General features: G+C 50.6%; 1 protein-coding gene across 1 annotated transcript; it reads right to left on the bottom strand.

The window, feature by feature from the left end:
- Window positions 1–291: 291 nt before the first annotated feature.
- LOC104287694 (aquaporin-7-like) lies at window positions 292–12,648 on the bottom strand. Its single transcript, XM_009886421.1, has 7 exons — window positions 12,609–12,648; window positions 9,527–9,635; window positions 6,189–6,315; window positions 3,787–3,924; window positions 2,945–3,063; window positions 1,327–1,544; window positions 292–451 (listed from the first exon to the last, which is right to left on the bottom strand). Exons 2-7 carry the CDS (start codon window positions 9,614–9,616, stop codon window positions 292–294), a joined length of 852 nt encoding a protein of 283 aa, XP_009884723.1. The 5' UTR covers window positions 9,617–9,635; window positions 12,609–12,648.
- Between the last annotated feature and the right edge of the window lie 3,292 nt (window positions 12,649–15,940).

The raw sequence follows: 15,940 nt of genomic DNA, 5'->3' as shown, positions 1-15,940 counted from the left end.
GATGATTATTTTTTTGGTAGAATTTTACATAGATTAAATAATTTCTTCAGGTCACAGGCAGGTCTAGCCTTACCTGGGTCTGCCCAGTGCCTCAGAGACCCAGTTTGTCTGGTTAAGCAGAGTAGGTTTATTGAAGACTAGTCCCTCATTTCTCCACCTGCAGGGTGGAGAAACGGTGTGCTCCCGCAGCACAATTGCCCATGCCCTCACCCGCTTGGTTACCCTTTGGCTGCTAGTCCATACGTCCACCTAGGCTTTGCTGTCACACCCTTTCCTCAGGACATGTGGCCATCACAGTGTGGAAGTCTCCACCACTGGCTGTCCTTTCTCATTTTCACTTTTTGGGACAGGTTGGTTGTGAAAATCAATGAAGAGTTTGTGGATTAGAACACCAGCAAGACTTCCCAGAATTGGAGCTGTGACAGGGACCCACCACCAGTTATGTCCAGCCCTAAAATGAAACACAGAAGAGACAGCTGGTGAGCCAGACTGGAACCGCTGCCCTGCCACAGCGTGGTGCAGGGTGAGGTGAGCGGAGTCTGCTGAAGCAGGAGTGAGCTGTGTAAGCAGAGGTGTCTACTGCCACTTCACATATTGCACCCTGCAACTGGCTTAGACACATTCTCTATCCACCAGCATAATTGCTGGAGGGAGGGTCATTTTCCCCACGGGCCTAGGAAGGGGGCTCTGCGCTGTGTGCAGGTCTCATGTTCTCCCACCGAAATGGAAGATCCTGATGTGTGATCCTGGTGAGTGTGACTGTCAGACAGACACACCCCGCCCCCCCCTTTTCCCACCACATTTCCAATAACATCTGCACCTCCTCTACCAAGCTTTCGAAGATATATTCTGGAAATTTAATGAAAATGGGCAGCCAGGACTGAAGACTGTGCTAATGCCCTCACCATGGGAAAAGCTGTAGCATGGCACCATCTTACTAGATAGGGCAAGGCAGGGTTTCATCTCCAGATTCAGACATCTAAATCTAGGAGGGCTATTCAGCAATCCAGCTGTAAGTGCCTGCTTTCAGGTGAGCTGAATCACTCTCTGGTGCAGTAACCAGCTAGATCTCCAGCTAACAGGTAGCCTATTTGGTGCCCGAATTGAGGTATCAGAAGGTCAAGATGAATCCCCACACTGGAGAATTAGTGTACCCCAAATTGTGTGTACATAATGCATGGAGCTTGCTCTCTGAGAATGGAGAACACACTCTGCAGTGAGATACCATCACTTGGTCCAAAGAAAAAGGCTTCATGACCGTTTTATCTTGGGCTTATCTCCTCTCCTTGCAAGCTGAGCAGTGTAGAAGCGAAACGTGTCACTCACCTGAAGACGTCCATTCCCCAGCCAGCAATTGCGGTGAAGACCCTGGGGGGCAGGTCCCGGGAGGGGTTTATGGCGTAGCCTGTGTTCAACCCCATCCCCAGGCCGATGCCCAGGACCAGGATACCCGTGAGCAGGGCCTGCGTGCCTTTCAGAGCTCCATTGTTTTTCTCGTCATGGATGATCAGAATGCCCAGGAGCAGCATCACTGTCGCCGTAAACTGCAGGAGGAGGAAAGGGGGAACAGGTCAGGAGAGAGAATGGGGAAGGCAGGAGGATCCCAGCCAGCAGAGAGGAAAAGACTTCCCAGAATGGAAGGGCAGGTGGGATTCATGGTCTGATCAAGTCAGGGAGGACCCCAAAGTTATTCCCTCTTCACAGGTAGACTGGAAAAAAAGTCTTGACTCATTTCCCAGCAAAAACATCTCCACCTCATCACCAAAGATGCTGTATGACTGCTATGAACTTCCCAGCACTGTCCTCTTCCTCCACCTTTGAAGTTAGGGACATCAGTTATTTTAAGTACATTTCATCTAACAGAGGCAGAGCCATAACAAATTGCTAATGAGACAAATCTGATCCTCCCTAAAGGGAGTGATGTTTTATATAGCCTGTTACATTGGCCCTTTCAGGACTAAAAGCAGATACCAGATTCTCATCTGGGAAACTGAATCTCCCGTCTGTGACAGTACGTAGCTGGCATTTGTAGGTCTGCAGTGCCCAAGACATCAGGAACTGTGGTTTGAATAGACGTGATGACTCCTGTTTCTTTCTGCTTCAGAAAATGCAGCTGGAGAGCCTTGGACTGCTTGCAGAGATGCCAGCAAAAGCAGAAACTCGGCAGCTCTTTGGCAAAGCACTGTCACTGTCATTTGGTTTCTTGTGCAGCAAGGACACTGCATGCCCCACAGGAGGCTGAGTGATCATGTCCCGCCCACCTGTAGGCTCTCCAGCTCCCACCATCCTCCTCATCATGCCCAGGCAAGAGTTTTGTCAGCTTGGAGACAAAAGCACAGGCTTCTGCAGATTTGAATTGGAAGTGAATCCCCTTTCTCCAGTGTCACAGTGCTCCATGTCCCCTGAAGCATCCCCTTCCTATTTCTGGGCATCTGGACATTGTGTTGTATGCTGGGAATCCACCGTACACAGTCTAAACTGGACTGTTCAAACCCCAGAGGTTCGATCCAGACAGGCTGTGTTCATGTGAAGACAGTCCCAGGCCCTCTGTCCCGGCGAGGGGCAGCCAGCAGAGCTGCCTGGGAGCGTGGAGCAGGTGTAGGATCCTAAAAGAGCAGTTCTGCGAACTGCCCAGAGCCCAGAGGAAATAATCCCTGATGAAGCTCAGCTTCTCACTTCCCATTGCTTGGGCTGCGTGCAGGGAAGGTGTTTGGAGGGCACTCGGACCATGCTGCAGACAGGCTGCAGATGTTATCCTTTAGGCTCGGCCACCAAGGTGCCTTGGGTCCTACCTGTCAGGCACCTGCCAAGATGGTGGGCTCCTTGCAGTAGAGGTTGTGACTGTGTCGGCACACGGAGCACTGTGAGTCCCCCTGTTGCAGACCTGTGGTAGCACCTGTTACCACCCACCTTCTGCTCACACACCACAGTGGTCCCCACTGACCTCTGTGAAGAAGCCCCCCAGCAAGGATACATAGGGAGCGGGGTAGGTGGAGAAGATCGACGCCGTGGCAGTTGGTCCCGTCACTGTAAGGTTCCCCTTGGTGTAGTCATACAGAGCATCTAGGGAAAATGGGAATTACAGGAGTTAGCACAGAGTTCATCCCACATGGCACGTACGCAAGGCCACCCGTTGCAACCAGCACAGACACCAAGAGGAAGAAAGGCAATGAGAGATATGATGGAGGTAACACACCCCTTGCAGCACATGATCTCACCGATATCTGTTACCCGCAGACTTTGGTCTGCAGTTGCTTCCTTACACCTACCAGCCTGGGGCAGGCTGGATGCTCTGCATGCACTGGAGGCCTCCATTGCTCTGCCCCTCAGAGTCTGAGACATGCTGGAGCCAATGGGTGGTGGGTGTTCTGCTCACAACTCAAAACCACAGATGACTGCTGTCCTGTTTTCCACAGACCAGCAGAGTCCTCCAGAGCTCCAGCTGTACCTAACACAAGGTAGTCCACCTAACTGAAGCCCTTGCAGACCCTGGAAACAAATTGTTGACAAAATGCAGCTACTGGCCTTGAGTTGAGGACAGGTTTTGGCAGTGGGAATGCCCTGAGCTAAAAGGAACTATGTTCTCCAGCAACTGCACACCCTTCCCAGAGATACCTGGGCCCTGCTCTGGCCTTGAGCTATGAAGGTCTGTCCCACAAGCCAGGAGCTCGCCCTCCTCACCCAGACATCATGCTGGGTACTGTAAAAGGAAATATTTTTGACAAACGGTGAGTTAAGGCTGAAATGGTGCCCACAGCAACCCCTGTGATAAAGACACAACCATACCATAGTAGAGGCCAAAGACGGTAGCTGCTGCTGTAAAGGAACCCAGGAACTGGCCGATCAGATAAGCTGGGAGCTTTCTCCAAGGGAGGTTTCCTAAAATGCAGTGTGTGAGGGTGATGGCAGCATTCAGATGAGCTCCTGCAAGATCACAGCAAAAGAGAGTGGCCTTGACGCTGATGCAGCTGTTTTGGAGCACGTCCCACACCCCGCAGTAACCACCCGGACGTTGCTCCAGAATACCAAGACTCCCAGGACAGACTCAAAACTGGCCCGTTTTCCCTGGGCAGCTGAACTGTTCAGGGCAGACACATTCCAGCTTTAGTCCTCTAAAAATCAGACAACCTCTACTTTACTGTATTAGACCACAGGCTACCTCAGTCATCCCACCTGTCAGAGACACCTCTCTTCGCATGGCATGAATTTCTCTCTTTATGATTTTCTCTCTAATTCAGCTAAAAGGGAGCCCAGAATTTAGACTCATCACCCACCTTTTATATGGCTACAGGTAGATAAGGCAAATCACGTCCCAAACAATCTCAAGGCCTTCTGAAAACATCTGGTAGACAAGGAGACCCTGATCCTGGCAGAGCTGAGCACCCCAGCTGACAGGAGCTGTGGGCCCTTAGCACATCTGGCAGGCAAGGCACAAGACACCGGGGAAACAAACAGCAAAATCAACCACTGATGCCCCATATCTTCATGTCTGCAAAGCAAATCCTACACGGGGCTGTTGGCAGAGACTCCGATTAGCTCTTAGATGTCACTGAATTGAGAAGGGGTTACCAGGATGGTCAATCCTGGCCAGACCATGGTTGCTCCCACTAGTGTGGAGCAGAACCTGTCCTTCCCTTGCAGAGTTTGTAATCTTGGACTGCATTTCCTTACATCTTTTAGTACATGGCGTTCATGCAGTGCAAGAGCAGTTTTCCCTGTTTTGAGGGGACACTTTCTGTGGAGGAAGTTGGTATCACAATGGTGGTTTTGGAGAAAGACTAAGTGAATCCAGGTTTGGTTCCTCAGTGCAAACCACGTTTGTTCTCTGGGCCTCATCTCTCCATGAGTCCAACGGAAATACTTGCTTTCTCTTCCCTAGTAAGTGTAAATTTTGGGGGTTAATAAGTACTCCAACCGTAATGACCTTTTCCTACTCCAGAATCATAAAGGGGTAAAAGTCAAACAGATGTCATCTCATCAAAGTGCAGGACAGAGTGAAGTGAAAGTGCACATACCGCCTGCTACAGTCCCACAACCACAACTGAAAGGGAGGGAGACCCCTTTTTCTTCTATCCTCTGATCCTTTGCAGGCATGACCAGCCATTTCACAGATCACAAGAAACATCTTGTGACACAAATGGAGCCAAATCACAATGCCACAAAGCCCACAGGCAAGCTCCAGAGCCAGCCTGTTGCTAGCTGAGCTGAGACCCTTCCTCCCACCTTCCAGCCCTCAGCAGATCAGCTCCATCTCAAATGTCACCTGGACTGCAGAGACCTACTTTCCCTTAGCCCGCTTTCCCCAGGATGTCTCCACCAGCTCCAAAAGGGCAGGGAGATCCAAGACAGGACTGCTCCATGGAAAATTTTTCCTTTCCAAGCCATCCCCAGCCTTGGACATCTCTCTGCTCCAACAGTTCAAGAGCAAGGACTTGCCTAATTTTCTGCCCACTAGAGCCCTTAATCTCTTCTCTTGGTACAAATGAATGCAGAAATTGCACAAGGCTGTAATGGTCTGTCATGTGAGAGATACAACCCCATTGCCCTGAAACAGTACCTCCTGCGTTCGCGTGGGGCGTGTGCACATGGGTGTGCATGATAAGGAGAAAATTTTCATACCGTTCCTTGTTGCAACATCAGCAGTACGCTCTCCTTTGCAATAAATGATTTACTTACCCATGGGTCAGATTGGCAGCATGTTTTCAGAGCTCCTTATCTCCTTGGGCCATGATGGCATATCCTAAGTGCCTAACGGGGGCACTGCTGAAACCTGGCTCCACTGACCGCAACAGAACGGGATGGCCAAACCTCTGCCACTCTCCCTGTCCGGCTTGCCCCTGTCTCAGCTCAGGACACACGCTTGAGGTCAGCATACTGTAGGTATGCTGTTCCGCCTTCTCCCCTGCTTCTCCTGACCTTGCGGCGCCATCGTGACTCCCTGGCTTGACCTCAGACCTGCCACCCCCATGCGGACTTGGCTGTGGACACTGAGTCACAAGGCTCCCCCTGGTTACATTCACCAGACCTGCTCTGCTCTTCTTGCCTGGGGACCCTAGCACTGCCTTTTTTTTTCTGGTGAGGGCACTGCCATGCCATCACCCGCCCCCCCGCAGCCCAGTCCTGCTGCCCCCGACGCACGTGGCCTTTATGGGCCATAGAGATGTGCTGTGCTCAAGTGTCCCACTCACCAGAGATTCCACCTGCCGCATGGATGCCCAGGGTAACACCAATGCCAAATCCCAAATTGATGCTCAGATTCTGTCCAAAGTCTCCTTTTCCTAATACCACTTGTGCCACAGAAGACAAGCCAAAGACCTTGTGCGTGGAAAAAGAAAGAGAGAAAGGGGTGTTAAAAATAATGTTATTGCTGTGGTGGGCTGAGTTTCTTCGCTACTTTTTTTACAGTACTAACAAACTCCCAAAGACAGGAAGACTCTAAGGTGCTCATGGTCAGGAGATGAAATGAGAATGACCTTCGTCTGCAAAAATTGGGCAGATAACTGGATTATTCCTCATTGGTGACCATCACACCAAACCAAACACTCTGCTCTGGGGTCGGTACAAAGGAGACAAACCCCAGGAACCTACACTGAGGTCCTGGGCTCGACGGGGATCGCTCACACGGCCATGGTGAGGGTGTCTGTACCTGAAGCCAGGGACATGATCTAGGGGAGCATCACTGCAGACCACCCGGAGGCAGTGCCCAAGCCCAATGGAAAGAGGGTGGGCAAATTCTTGTTGTCTTTCTTTTCCTGGTGTGCAATTTGTTGGCTAAAATTGTAGAATGGGCAGCACGTAGCTATTTGCCAAACTCGACTCTAATTTTGGTAACTTATTCCAGCAAAAAACAAGGAAGGAAATTCTGGTTTTACTTTTCCTTTCAACACATATACTTTCAGTTTGAAAACAGCAAAAGTATCAATATTTTTTTAGTGACTAAAGGGAAACCAGGAAAAAAAAATTAAAAAGGTAAACACTCTCCAGCAGGAAAAGACATTTAAGAAATTGCTGTGGCCTGAAAGCAAATTCTATTTCACTTTTTTAATGTGGTCAGAGGGTGGAAAAATCAGTTCTTTGCACAGCTCTTCCACTGAAATCTGGCGGGGGACAAAGCTGCTCTTGAAGTCTCTGCCTCACAAACCACTGAAGGCTTGGAGAGCGTATCCTGTTCCTTGGACTGCACTGATATTTATCCAGGGTGACATGTCCCTGCAAGACAAAAAGAGTCTGTATGCATCTAAGCTTCTGTTCTGGCCTGTTCTGTTTTGACTCGGATCTTCACTGGCTGCTCTGCCTGGATCCAAATTTTATCTCATGCGTCTGCTCTCCCTCTTCTCTTTCAGACAGCACCAAAATCCCTTGTTCCCCAGAGACACTGTTCTTATCTTGCTCATGTACACAGACCACACTCTGTGCTCTGCACGGGGCTACAGCCTGCATGGTGTAAGCCCTTCTCCCAGTCTACCTCAGCAAAAGCCCCAAAAAGCAGTGCCTGGGATGTCCCTCAGCACCTGCAGTGCCCTTACAAAAACTTTGCCTACTCATCTCTGAGCTTTTCCAAAGCCGCATCCAAGAGAAGCCGAATGCATAAGGCACAGGTTTTGCAGGACAGCGCGCAGGTACAGAGAGGAGACATGGCTGTTGCAGCTGAAGAGCACTATCCTCCAAAAAAAAAACCCAACCACAGGACAGGCCAGAGATTCTGTTTTTCAGCACAGATCAAAACCTCTGGTCTCTTCCTCTATTCTCACAGTCCCAAAATAGCCTTTTTTTTTTTTCTTTCCTACTCCTTATGCGGTTTACTCCCGCTGCCTGGTTCCCTCCTTTATGAACGTCGCAAGAGGCCCTGGCTGAGTGCTGCCATCCAACTAACAGCCAGCCCGGCATCCCAGAGAGGCATCCGACACATTGCCAGTTGCAGTAAGGGGCCGGGGGCTGCTAGAGTTGGATGCTGGATGCTACGTTTGGATGCTGGATGCTACATTCGGATGCTGGATGCTGTTTACAGCCAGCCCTTGATGGGAGTCCACGTGCAGTGTTCCACCTCCTGCTCTGTTCCCTCGTGGGGATCCAACATGACCTGCAGGCTGCAAAATCTGCCTTGGACTGTCAGAGTGCAGAGAAAAGTGTCCGTCTCATGCTGCTTCCCAGAGACAGCCTTGGCAGGGCACCCCTAAACTTGATCTTTATCGTCTGGAAACTTCCACCACCAAAAACCAAAGGGGATGGAAAAGGAAAATGGTTTGCCCAGCTCCTGCTGAGAAGTCAGAGATATCTGTACTCTGACTTCCAGTGCGTGCAAAACTACCCGTGTAGTAAGGAGTGAACTTCAAGGAAGTGGATGGGCGGTAAGATGTCATAAAAAGCACGCATCCTTTGCACATGCATCGTTGCCCTTGAAAATAAGCGCCTTTATCTGTACAGACAGCTGTGTCAAAAGGTCCCCATGCTTACACAAATCTTATCTTCCTCCTGTGCAAATCTCCAAGTACGAATTATTTGGATTATCCCCAGCCTTTCCATGCCAGCCTCCATACAGTCTGAAGCGTCCTCTCTCAGCCCAGCGGCACTTGCAAACTACGTCCAGGTGTAGTAAGCTGGCACAGACACTTGATGGACCTTTTCAGAGGGAGGATCTCATTTTGTTATGTTAGTCCAACATACAAAGGCTCTGGTTCTGGTGGGCACCTGACCCCCACCAGGGATCAATTCTGACTGCAAAGCCTTCCTCACCCTCTCCCCAAACATCTCTGAAGCTGCCCGAGAGCTCAAAACCACTTTGCTTTTTCTGCATGAAACGGATCCCTCAGGCAAGAGGGGAGTTTCTGTACAATTTGGGTAAGCAGAATTCATTTGCCAGCATAAGAAAAACAAAAGCAAAATCCTGGCATGCTTTACACCCAGTAATTATGTTTCCTAATGGTGGGTTGTGGCTCCAGAGAGTTTCACAGGCGTTCATTACCCTGGCAACCCCAAGAGGAAGATGGATGAATGCTGTTCTCATTTCACAGAGGCTGTCAGTGATAGAGGAGTCAGGGTCTGCTTCCCAAACCCATGTAGGACCCCCCAGCCATACCATTGCCTCTGGCACAGCAGGAAGAAAAGCCTCAATTCACTGCATAGGATCTTTCAGGGGGTTTTGGCAGAAGCATTGTGTTGGCCCATCTGACCAAACACTGCTCTTTGGTTTCATTACCAGACTCTTCCTCATTTTTTTCCTAGAAGAGAACTGAAACAGCAGCTGATCCCCACCTGCTTTACCCTCTCCCAGCACCCACCTCCCAACCTCCACATTGCTTTTTTCCTCCAGAAGGTTTTGACAGATGGCCTACCCGACGGGAAGCTGCCGCCCCACCAGCGCAGAGGGGTGAGCAGCAGCAACTGGCTGCTGAGCAACCCTGAGGATTTGGAAGGAAACCACTGACCTTATAAATTGCTGCTGCAAATGATTACCGTCTCACTCACCCTGCGCGCACACACACTCATGTGCACAGACACACACTTCCTGGGCCCATCTCCTCCTTACCATGAGGATGAACATCCCCAGTGCTTCTGCCAGCAGCTCCCTCATGGTGCCACTACGAATGGTAAGCGCCTTCTGAATCTTCTCCAGCATTTTGCTCTCCGGCTCCAGCCTGCAGTCATGGGAGCTCCTGTTATGACAGCACACTTCATTGCGCTGAGCTAAGTTACCCTTTGAAACTTGGCACCCTCCCTTCACCCCCAGACACCTTCATTCATTTGGTTAACGATGAACAAGCCAATAAAGTAGCAGCTAGCTTCAAAGCCTTTCCACATGCGCATGCCATCCTTTTAAAACGATATGGTAAGGATTCAATATTTTTGCTACTGGAGCACTGCAAACTCTGCGTCTCTGCCCAGGAACAGCCTATCTCCAGAGTGGTGCAGCTATAAATAGCCTTGGTGTGCTCCTAATATCTCTATCTTTCTCCACAACCTTTTCCACAGGCTCTGAACAGGAATTTTGGCTGTGCTCTGCATTGTAACCCACTGGCTAGTGGCTTGGTGCCATTTTTTTTTTTAGCAGGTGGGATTAGGACCATTTGCCTGTGCTTTGCAGGACTACTTGGATGCCCAGCCTGTGGTGAAGATGCTCTGCCTGGAGATGGTGTGCGCCGCTGTCTGCAGCCAGGAAGAGCACAAAGCCTTGAGCGATGCCGCAGATTGAATATTTGCTTTTGCTGAATGCAAAAGCTGAATGCTTGCATTTGCTGAATGCTCCTGTGCTCACAGCTCCCATCACCAGCAGACACCCTCCCCACCAGCCCCCTGGTCTGTCCTCTTATGTGGGGCAAGGTGAGACCAGTCTCAGGAATGGTCCCCAGAGACCTTCAATCTCATCTGGCTGCCAGAGCAAAGCCCTCACTGTCCTGATTCCTCCTCCATCTCCTGATTCCCTCTGCTTATCTCCCTCCTCACCAGGTGTTCTTACCTCACCACTGTGAAAAGGTTCTAATACCTTTGCTTAATCACTGAAAAACTTAAACCCACTGAACACTGAAGACCTATTTCTGAGAGTCTTGTCTGGTTCGTTGCTGGTTTTCTTCGCCTTCCTCTCAACCCGCTGCGGCTTCTCGATGTGGCTCTGGAGGGGACACGGTGCACAGCTCTTCGGGGGTCACCAGCAGCTGCCCCAATGGGGATGCAGCGCTCTGCTCATGCCGCCCCTGGTGTTGCCTCCGTCTGGCACTTCTGTGTTGCAAAAGTTCGTGAGATTTTCTTTCACCCACAGGACACTAAACAGCTATATGGAAGAATATGGGAAGACGATTCTTCTCTTTGCTCCATAGACAATTGTCTGTCTTGTGGCAGGGAAGGGTTTTATGGACTGGGGTAAGCCCTCCTCCAGTGACAGATTAGCTGTTGACCTCAGTGAACACTTGGCTAAATATGCAGTAATCTATCTGTCTGTTGCTGATAGTCAGGAGCATCTAATCATGAAGGATGATAATCACGCTGCTGGCAAGGCTGTTTCTACAGCATATTTCTAGGTGGGAAGGGGTTTTTTGTCCTGTGAGTCCGTGAGCCATGCTGTGGCACAGAAAAAGTGGCCAATAAATTTTTCCAGGTCATTTCTTTCTCTGCCATGCAAATGTTTATTGGTGGAGCACACAAACACGGGCCTTGGAGCACCAGGTCAGGGTGGTGACAAGAGCTTCAAGTTTCTTGTGCACGTAGTAATTTCCAGCTGACGTGTAAAGCTGAGGTCCTGGCATCAGTGTGTGTAGGAGATCTCACAGCCTTTCTCAGATGGACCATGTGTGACTGGATCAGTATCCCCCACAACTGGACTTACACCCTAGATCTCAGGGAGCCTTCCAAGTAGATTCCTCCCGTGTGGGCAAACAAGAAAACTGCTGTCTCTGAAAGGCTTTGTCTCCTGCGTTCAAGCATTAACTATAGGCATCTCCATTTTCTAATTTGGGCTGAAAAATGGACAGGTAACTTTTGGGAACACGAGGCTCCCATTGACTTGCAGTCCTCTCAGGGAAAAAGACAGTCCCAGTTTGCAAGAGAAATCTTTGGTTTGGTGATAACATTTGAAGCATAATTCCCGATATTACCACCAAGTTCCCTAAAACTCCAGCGTGCTTCTAGGATGGCATCATGGATCACTCGATGTGCCTCTTGCCACTGCTTGTCCTTTCACACAGGTCATTCCACAAGATGGCACTGAGACATTAACTTCTCCCTTAGAAGTGTTCAGATGGGTTTCTCTGTTGGCTGCTGAAAATGTGAGAACCCTTTAGTTTTAGGGTTCCTCTGGGCATTTTTGTACATTAAAGAAAGATGATCTGCCAATGTGCAGGGAGTGTAACAACAACAAAAGACATCTTTCTGTGAGTCCTGTAGGGCAGAGCACCACTGCTCTGACAGCACACAAAACTGAAATGAGTGAGCATGCGCCTGTCACTGTTCACTTTATAACCAGCAGAGAAAACCAGGCATCTCCAAAGGGCAGTTCATCCCCATCTAAAATTAGCATCTGAGGACAGACCTATGAGTCACGCTGGATGCTGGCAGTTTCCCTCCAGTGTCTGCACCAGGGATGTGGAATGATCAGCTCCAGCGTGCACACCCATGTGGAGGTACCTGCCACCAGTTGAGCTGGAGTGCCCTTCCTCTCTCCATCCAGATGTGGTGATCCTGAGCGAGCACCACCAACCATGTGAGTAAGCCATGGACTGGAGCGCAAAGATCTGCCAGTTGCCCAACATGACCTGTTCATACTTGCATGGTTTCACTTACCTGCAGGGCTGACGAGGATCTCTAGGGTCACCAAATACAGTCCCCTCCCAGGACAAGCAGCCACCCCACATCCGTTTTGTGACTGGACTAGTCTCCATTTTAGGGATAAGTGCTTTTTGCCCCAAATGCTTCTGCTGAAAGCCTGTTACCAGAACTTGCTTCTCTGGACAGTAGAGATTTTCAATTTCCAGCCAAATTCTCGAAGCCATTTGTTTATGTGCCAGCATTACCCCATCACAGTCATGAGTTAACTCGTTTCTTACAGGTGCTATCCCATAAAGTTTTCCTATAAGGTTTGTTAGAAGAGCGTTAGCTCTGCACTGCCTCCTGATGTTTACCTTGACTTGCTCACATGTTGAAACTTCACTCAACATCGACTCTACAATGGTTTTACTGTGTTTTCCACTGCATATTTAGCAATCACCTGCTAAACCAAACCCATTTTCTTCCCTAAGGCAGGTGTGCTTTCAGCACTAGTAATAAATCCTCAGTTTGGAGAGGAAAATTCTGGCACAGTCAAAGCCCACTAATAGTGCTGGTGTTGATACCTATGGTACTGAAGAGCCAGGGGAACAACTCTCCTGGGTCCTGCTAGTGCAGCCCTAGGAAGGATGAGCTCCCAGGGACTCCAGGGCAGTTATGCTTCTGCAAGGAGTATCTTCTCTGGCTCAGTTTGACAGTGCACATGTTTCCTCTGCACTCAGGAGCTCATTTATCTCTTAATTGCGCTAATCAACAGTTGGAACATCGCCACTCCGCTAGCTTCAGCCCTGCTGGTGAAGCATTAACTTCTCCGCAGAGGCTGAGAGGAGCATAAGCAGACAGCACAGCAGAGGAGCTCCTCACCACGGATGAGAACAGCGTGCTTCTCCATCAGACCAAAAGAACATGTCACTGAGACACCTCCAGGCCCCTTTAGGAAGCAAGGCCAGGTCAGAGAGAGCAGTACACCACTGGTATGACCTTAGCTGCCCAGGACACAGCCCACTCAACATACCTAGACCACCCACACCCTGTGGTCTCACATTTAACATTCATGGTCTATCTCACCCTCTCCTTTACAGATGCAGACACTGAATCGCAGATACCCCAGATATCTGTCTCCCAGCAGACGCCTTTGCTTTCAGTAGTATTACCCAGCGCCCCATTCCCAGGACACCATCCTCCACGGCCTTTCAGCTCACCCTGCATGCCATCACCCCCTGCCCAGAAGCTGGCCAAAGATGCATCACCTGCAAATGCTCCTTTCCAGTGAAACCAGGCTAGGTCTTACCATGGTGGGCAGACGTGGGAGCCGGAGGGATCGGCAGAAGGATGTGGTGGCATGACGGTGGGATCCTGGTCTGGTCAGCAGCCCTCCGCTTCGCTCCCCAGGACTATGGTGCCTCACTGCCCCAGACTGCTAAAGCTCACTCAGCCAGAGGTAATCCGCGAGGCGGCAGTGTCAGCAGGAGGGGAATTATATGGCTCTTGTTGGTCATTAGGGGCAGAGCAGAGCTGTCCAGGAAGGGGTTGTCTGGGGCAGTGCTGGCCCCATTGTTGGGCAATAGAGTGCAGGGCGCCTGGGTGACCTACCCCGCCCCACGCTGGGCCACCCTCCCCTCCTGCCCTCCATCTGGACTTCCAGACAGGACTGGTTTGTTTTCATACACAGCAAAGCATAACGGTTTTTGAGGCACCTCACTGGCTTCCATCTGAGCAAAGCCCTGGAAAGTCTCCCCCATGCACAACCCAAAACATTTAACAGAGAGAGAAACACAGAGGGGCACCTCAGGTCCCACAAGAGACTTGGGGTACCTGTGGGATTTCCACTGAGGCCCTATCAGCTTCTCATCTGCTGTCATCCCCCATTCCCTGCCCTGTCCATGACCCATGAGCTTCCTTTCTCCTGACCAGCTCAGAACCAGGCTCCCACAGTGTCCCTGTGTGTGGGAGCATCCCCCTGCCTGCCCTGGGACCCCGCCGCAGGGCTCCCCCAGAGCCAGGTAGACAGCAGTGTGTTCTGTGGGTGCAAACGCTCCTGCAGACCTTTGAGCCGCCTGCTCAGGTCTGCTTTCAATCCACAGATAAGGTGAAATCCGGGGAAACCACAGGGCTCACAGGACATCATCACCCTGGAGATAAGAGGAGCCAGGCTTTCTCCTGGAGGAGAGTGAACACCTGCACTCTGAAAGGAGAGACTAAAGAGGAAAAGCTGCAGGCTGGAGGGGAGGCACCGGGTGAGTTCAATGAGGTCCTGAAGTGGCAGAGTCTGATGAAGTCAGCATGCTGATCTGAACATTTTCCTGCCTCTGACCACATGCAAGAGACAGCACAGCATGGCTGTGTCCTCCCCTCCAGACGCAATGAGTTCACTCTTAGAAATGGTGCCACCAACAAAATCCCTTAAGCTTCAATTCATTCCATTCTTCCACTTCACCCCTCCTCCAGACACTCCACTCCAGGACAGTCCGCAGGGCCTGCCAGCCCAGTATCCCCCTGTGCAGCACCGAAAAAGCATGAGCCTGTGTTAACAGTCCCAAAGTGCAAAACCAGAGCAGGGGACAACACCACGAACACGGCCATGCCAGTTCCCTCTGCACTGCTGGAGAAGGCTGAGCCAATAGTCAACGCAGTCCTTCACAGCCACCAGGTGTTTAAGGGTGGGCTGCACCCATGCCCACTCACATAAGCTACACCTATAAACCCTTCAAGAGATGATGCTAAACCCATAGGTGCACCATCTTCACTGCTAGCTGTGATACACTTTGTGGGGTGAGGAGCCAACTGGTGACACAAATCAGTATCCACATGTGTAATCAGTGAACTACCCAAACCCCAGGTGTCAGCCACACGACTGTGTTCTCCCATATCACACATGCCACGGGGTGTCCAAAGACCATCCAGCGGCTGGCATGACTCACATCGGCAGTGGGCAACGCCTGCCACGTGGGATTTGCCCTTGCTCTCTCTGCCAGGGAGAAGAAAGCCAGGATGCAGGCAGCTGGGTCAGCTTTGTCAGAACCAAGCGGCTCCAACCCAGAAGGCTGCCACTGGTGCAGACGTGAAGGCATCCAAAGGAAACCCCAGATAAGCTCCTGCTATCGTGGTGGGGAGGAGATGCCACAGATTCCTTGCAGACACGTGCGCAAATCCTCTCAGACGCTGCCCAGCCTCTCCTGGGGCCCCAAGGAGCCCCACAGGCATTTCAGTGGGGGTGGAGGTTTGCTCCATTATCGGCCAAACCCTGTCACGTTCATGCCTCCCCAGCCTCTTTGGCCTCTCCTGTGTTGTTTTGGGAGACAGGAAAGAGGGACCAGGTGTGGTGGATCTGGATGGCTCCCTGGGCATTCCCATCTTATCAGTTCCTATGTGAAAATCCATTGACCCAGAGAAACCCAGAGAAGCTGAAAATCCATCCTCTAGTGTCACCTGAACAAAGTCAGTTTCCCTTGCCCATGTAGTTTCCCAGCACAAGTCCTACATGACAGAAGCAGCACCAACTTCACAAATCAGCCCATATTAAGCAAAGCACCAACATGTAGTCTATTTCCCAAAGCGCATGCCACCACACATCAGCCATCACAAGCACTGCAGATGTTCCTAACCCATGGCAAATACTAAATATTGTCACTGGTCCTTATTGTCCCTGTGTTTGTTTTTACACAGACACAGAAGCACACACATCTAT

This window comes from Charadrius vociferus, unplaced genomic scaffold (assembly GCF_000708025.1).
Source record: "Charadrius vociferus isolate BGI_N301 unplaced genomic scaffold, ASM70802v2 scaffold595, whole genome shotgun sequence".
NCBI classification, from domain to species: Eukaryota; Metazoa; Chordata; class Aves; order Charadriiformes; family Charadriidae; genus Charadrius; species Charadrius vociferus.
Note: the sequence above shows the minus strand (reverse complement) of the source record. Positions and strands in the feature narration are given on the sequence as shown.

Coding starts and splice junctions, on each gene's coding strand:
- LOC104287694 (XM_009886421.1), bottom strand. CDS start 9,616: ATGCTGGAGAAGATTCAGAAGGCGCTTACCATTCGTAGTGGCACCATG. Junction 3,064..3,786: donor CGTCTTTGGCCTCTACTATG/GTATGGTTGTGT, acceptor CATTTTCCCTAG/ATGCTCTGTATGACTACACC. Junction 452..1,326: donor TGGGGAATGGACGTCTTCAG/GTGAGTGACACG, acceptor GTTTCATTTTAG/GGCTGGACATAACTGGTGGT.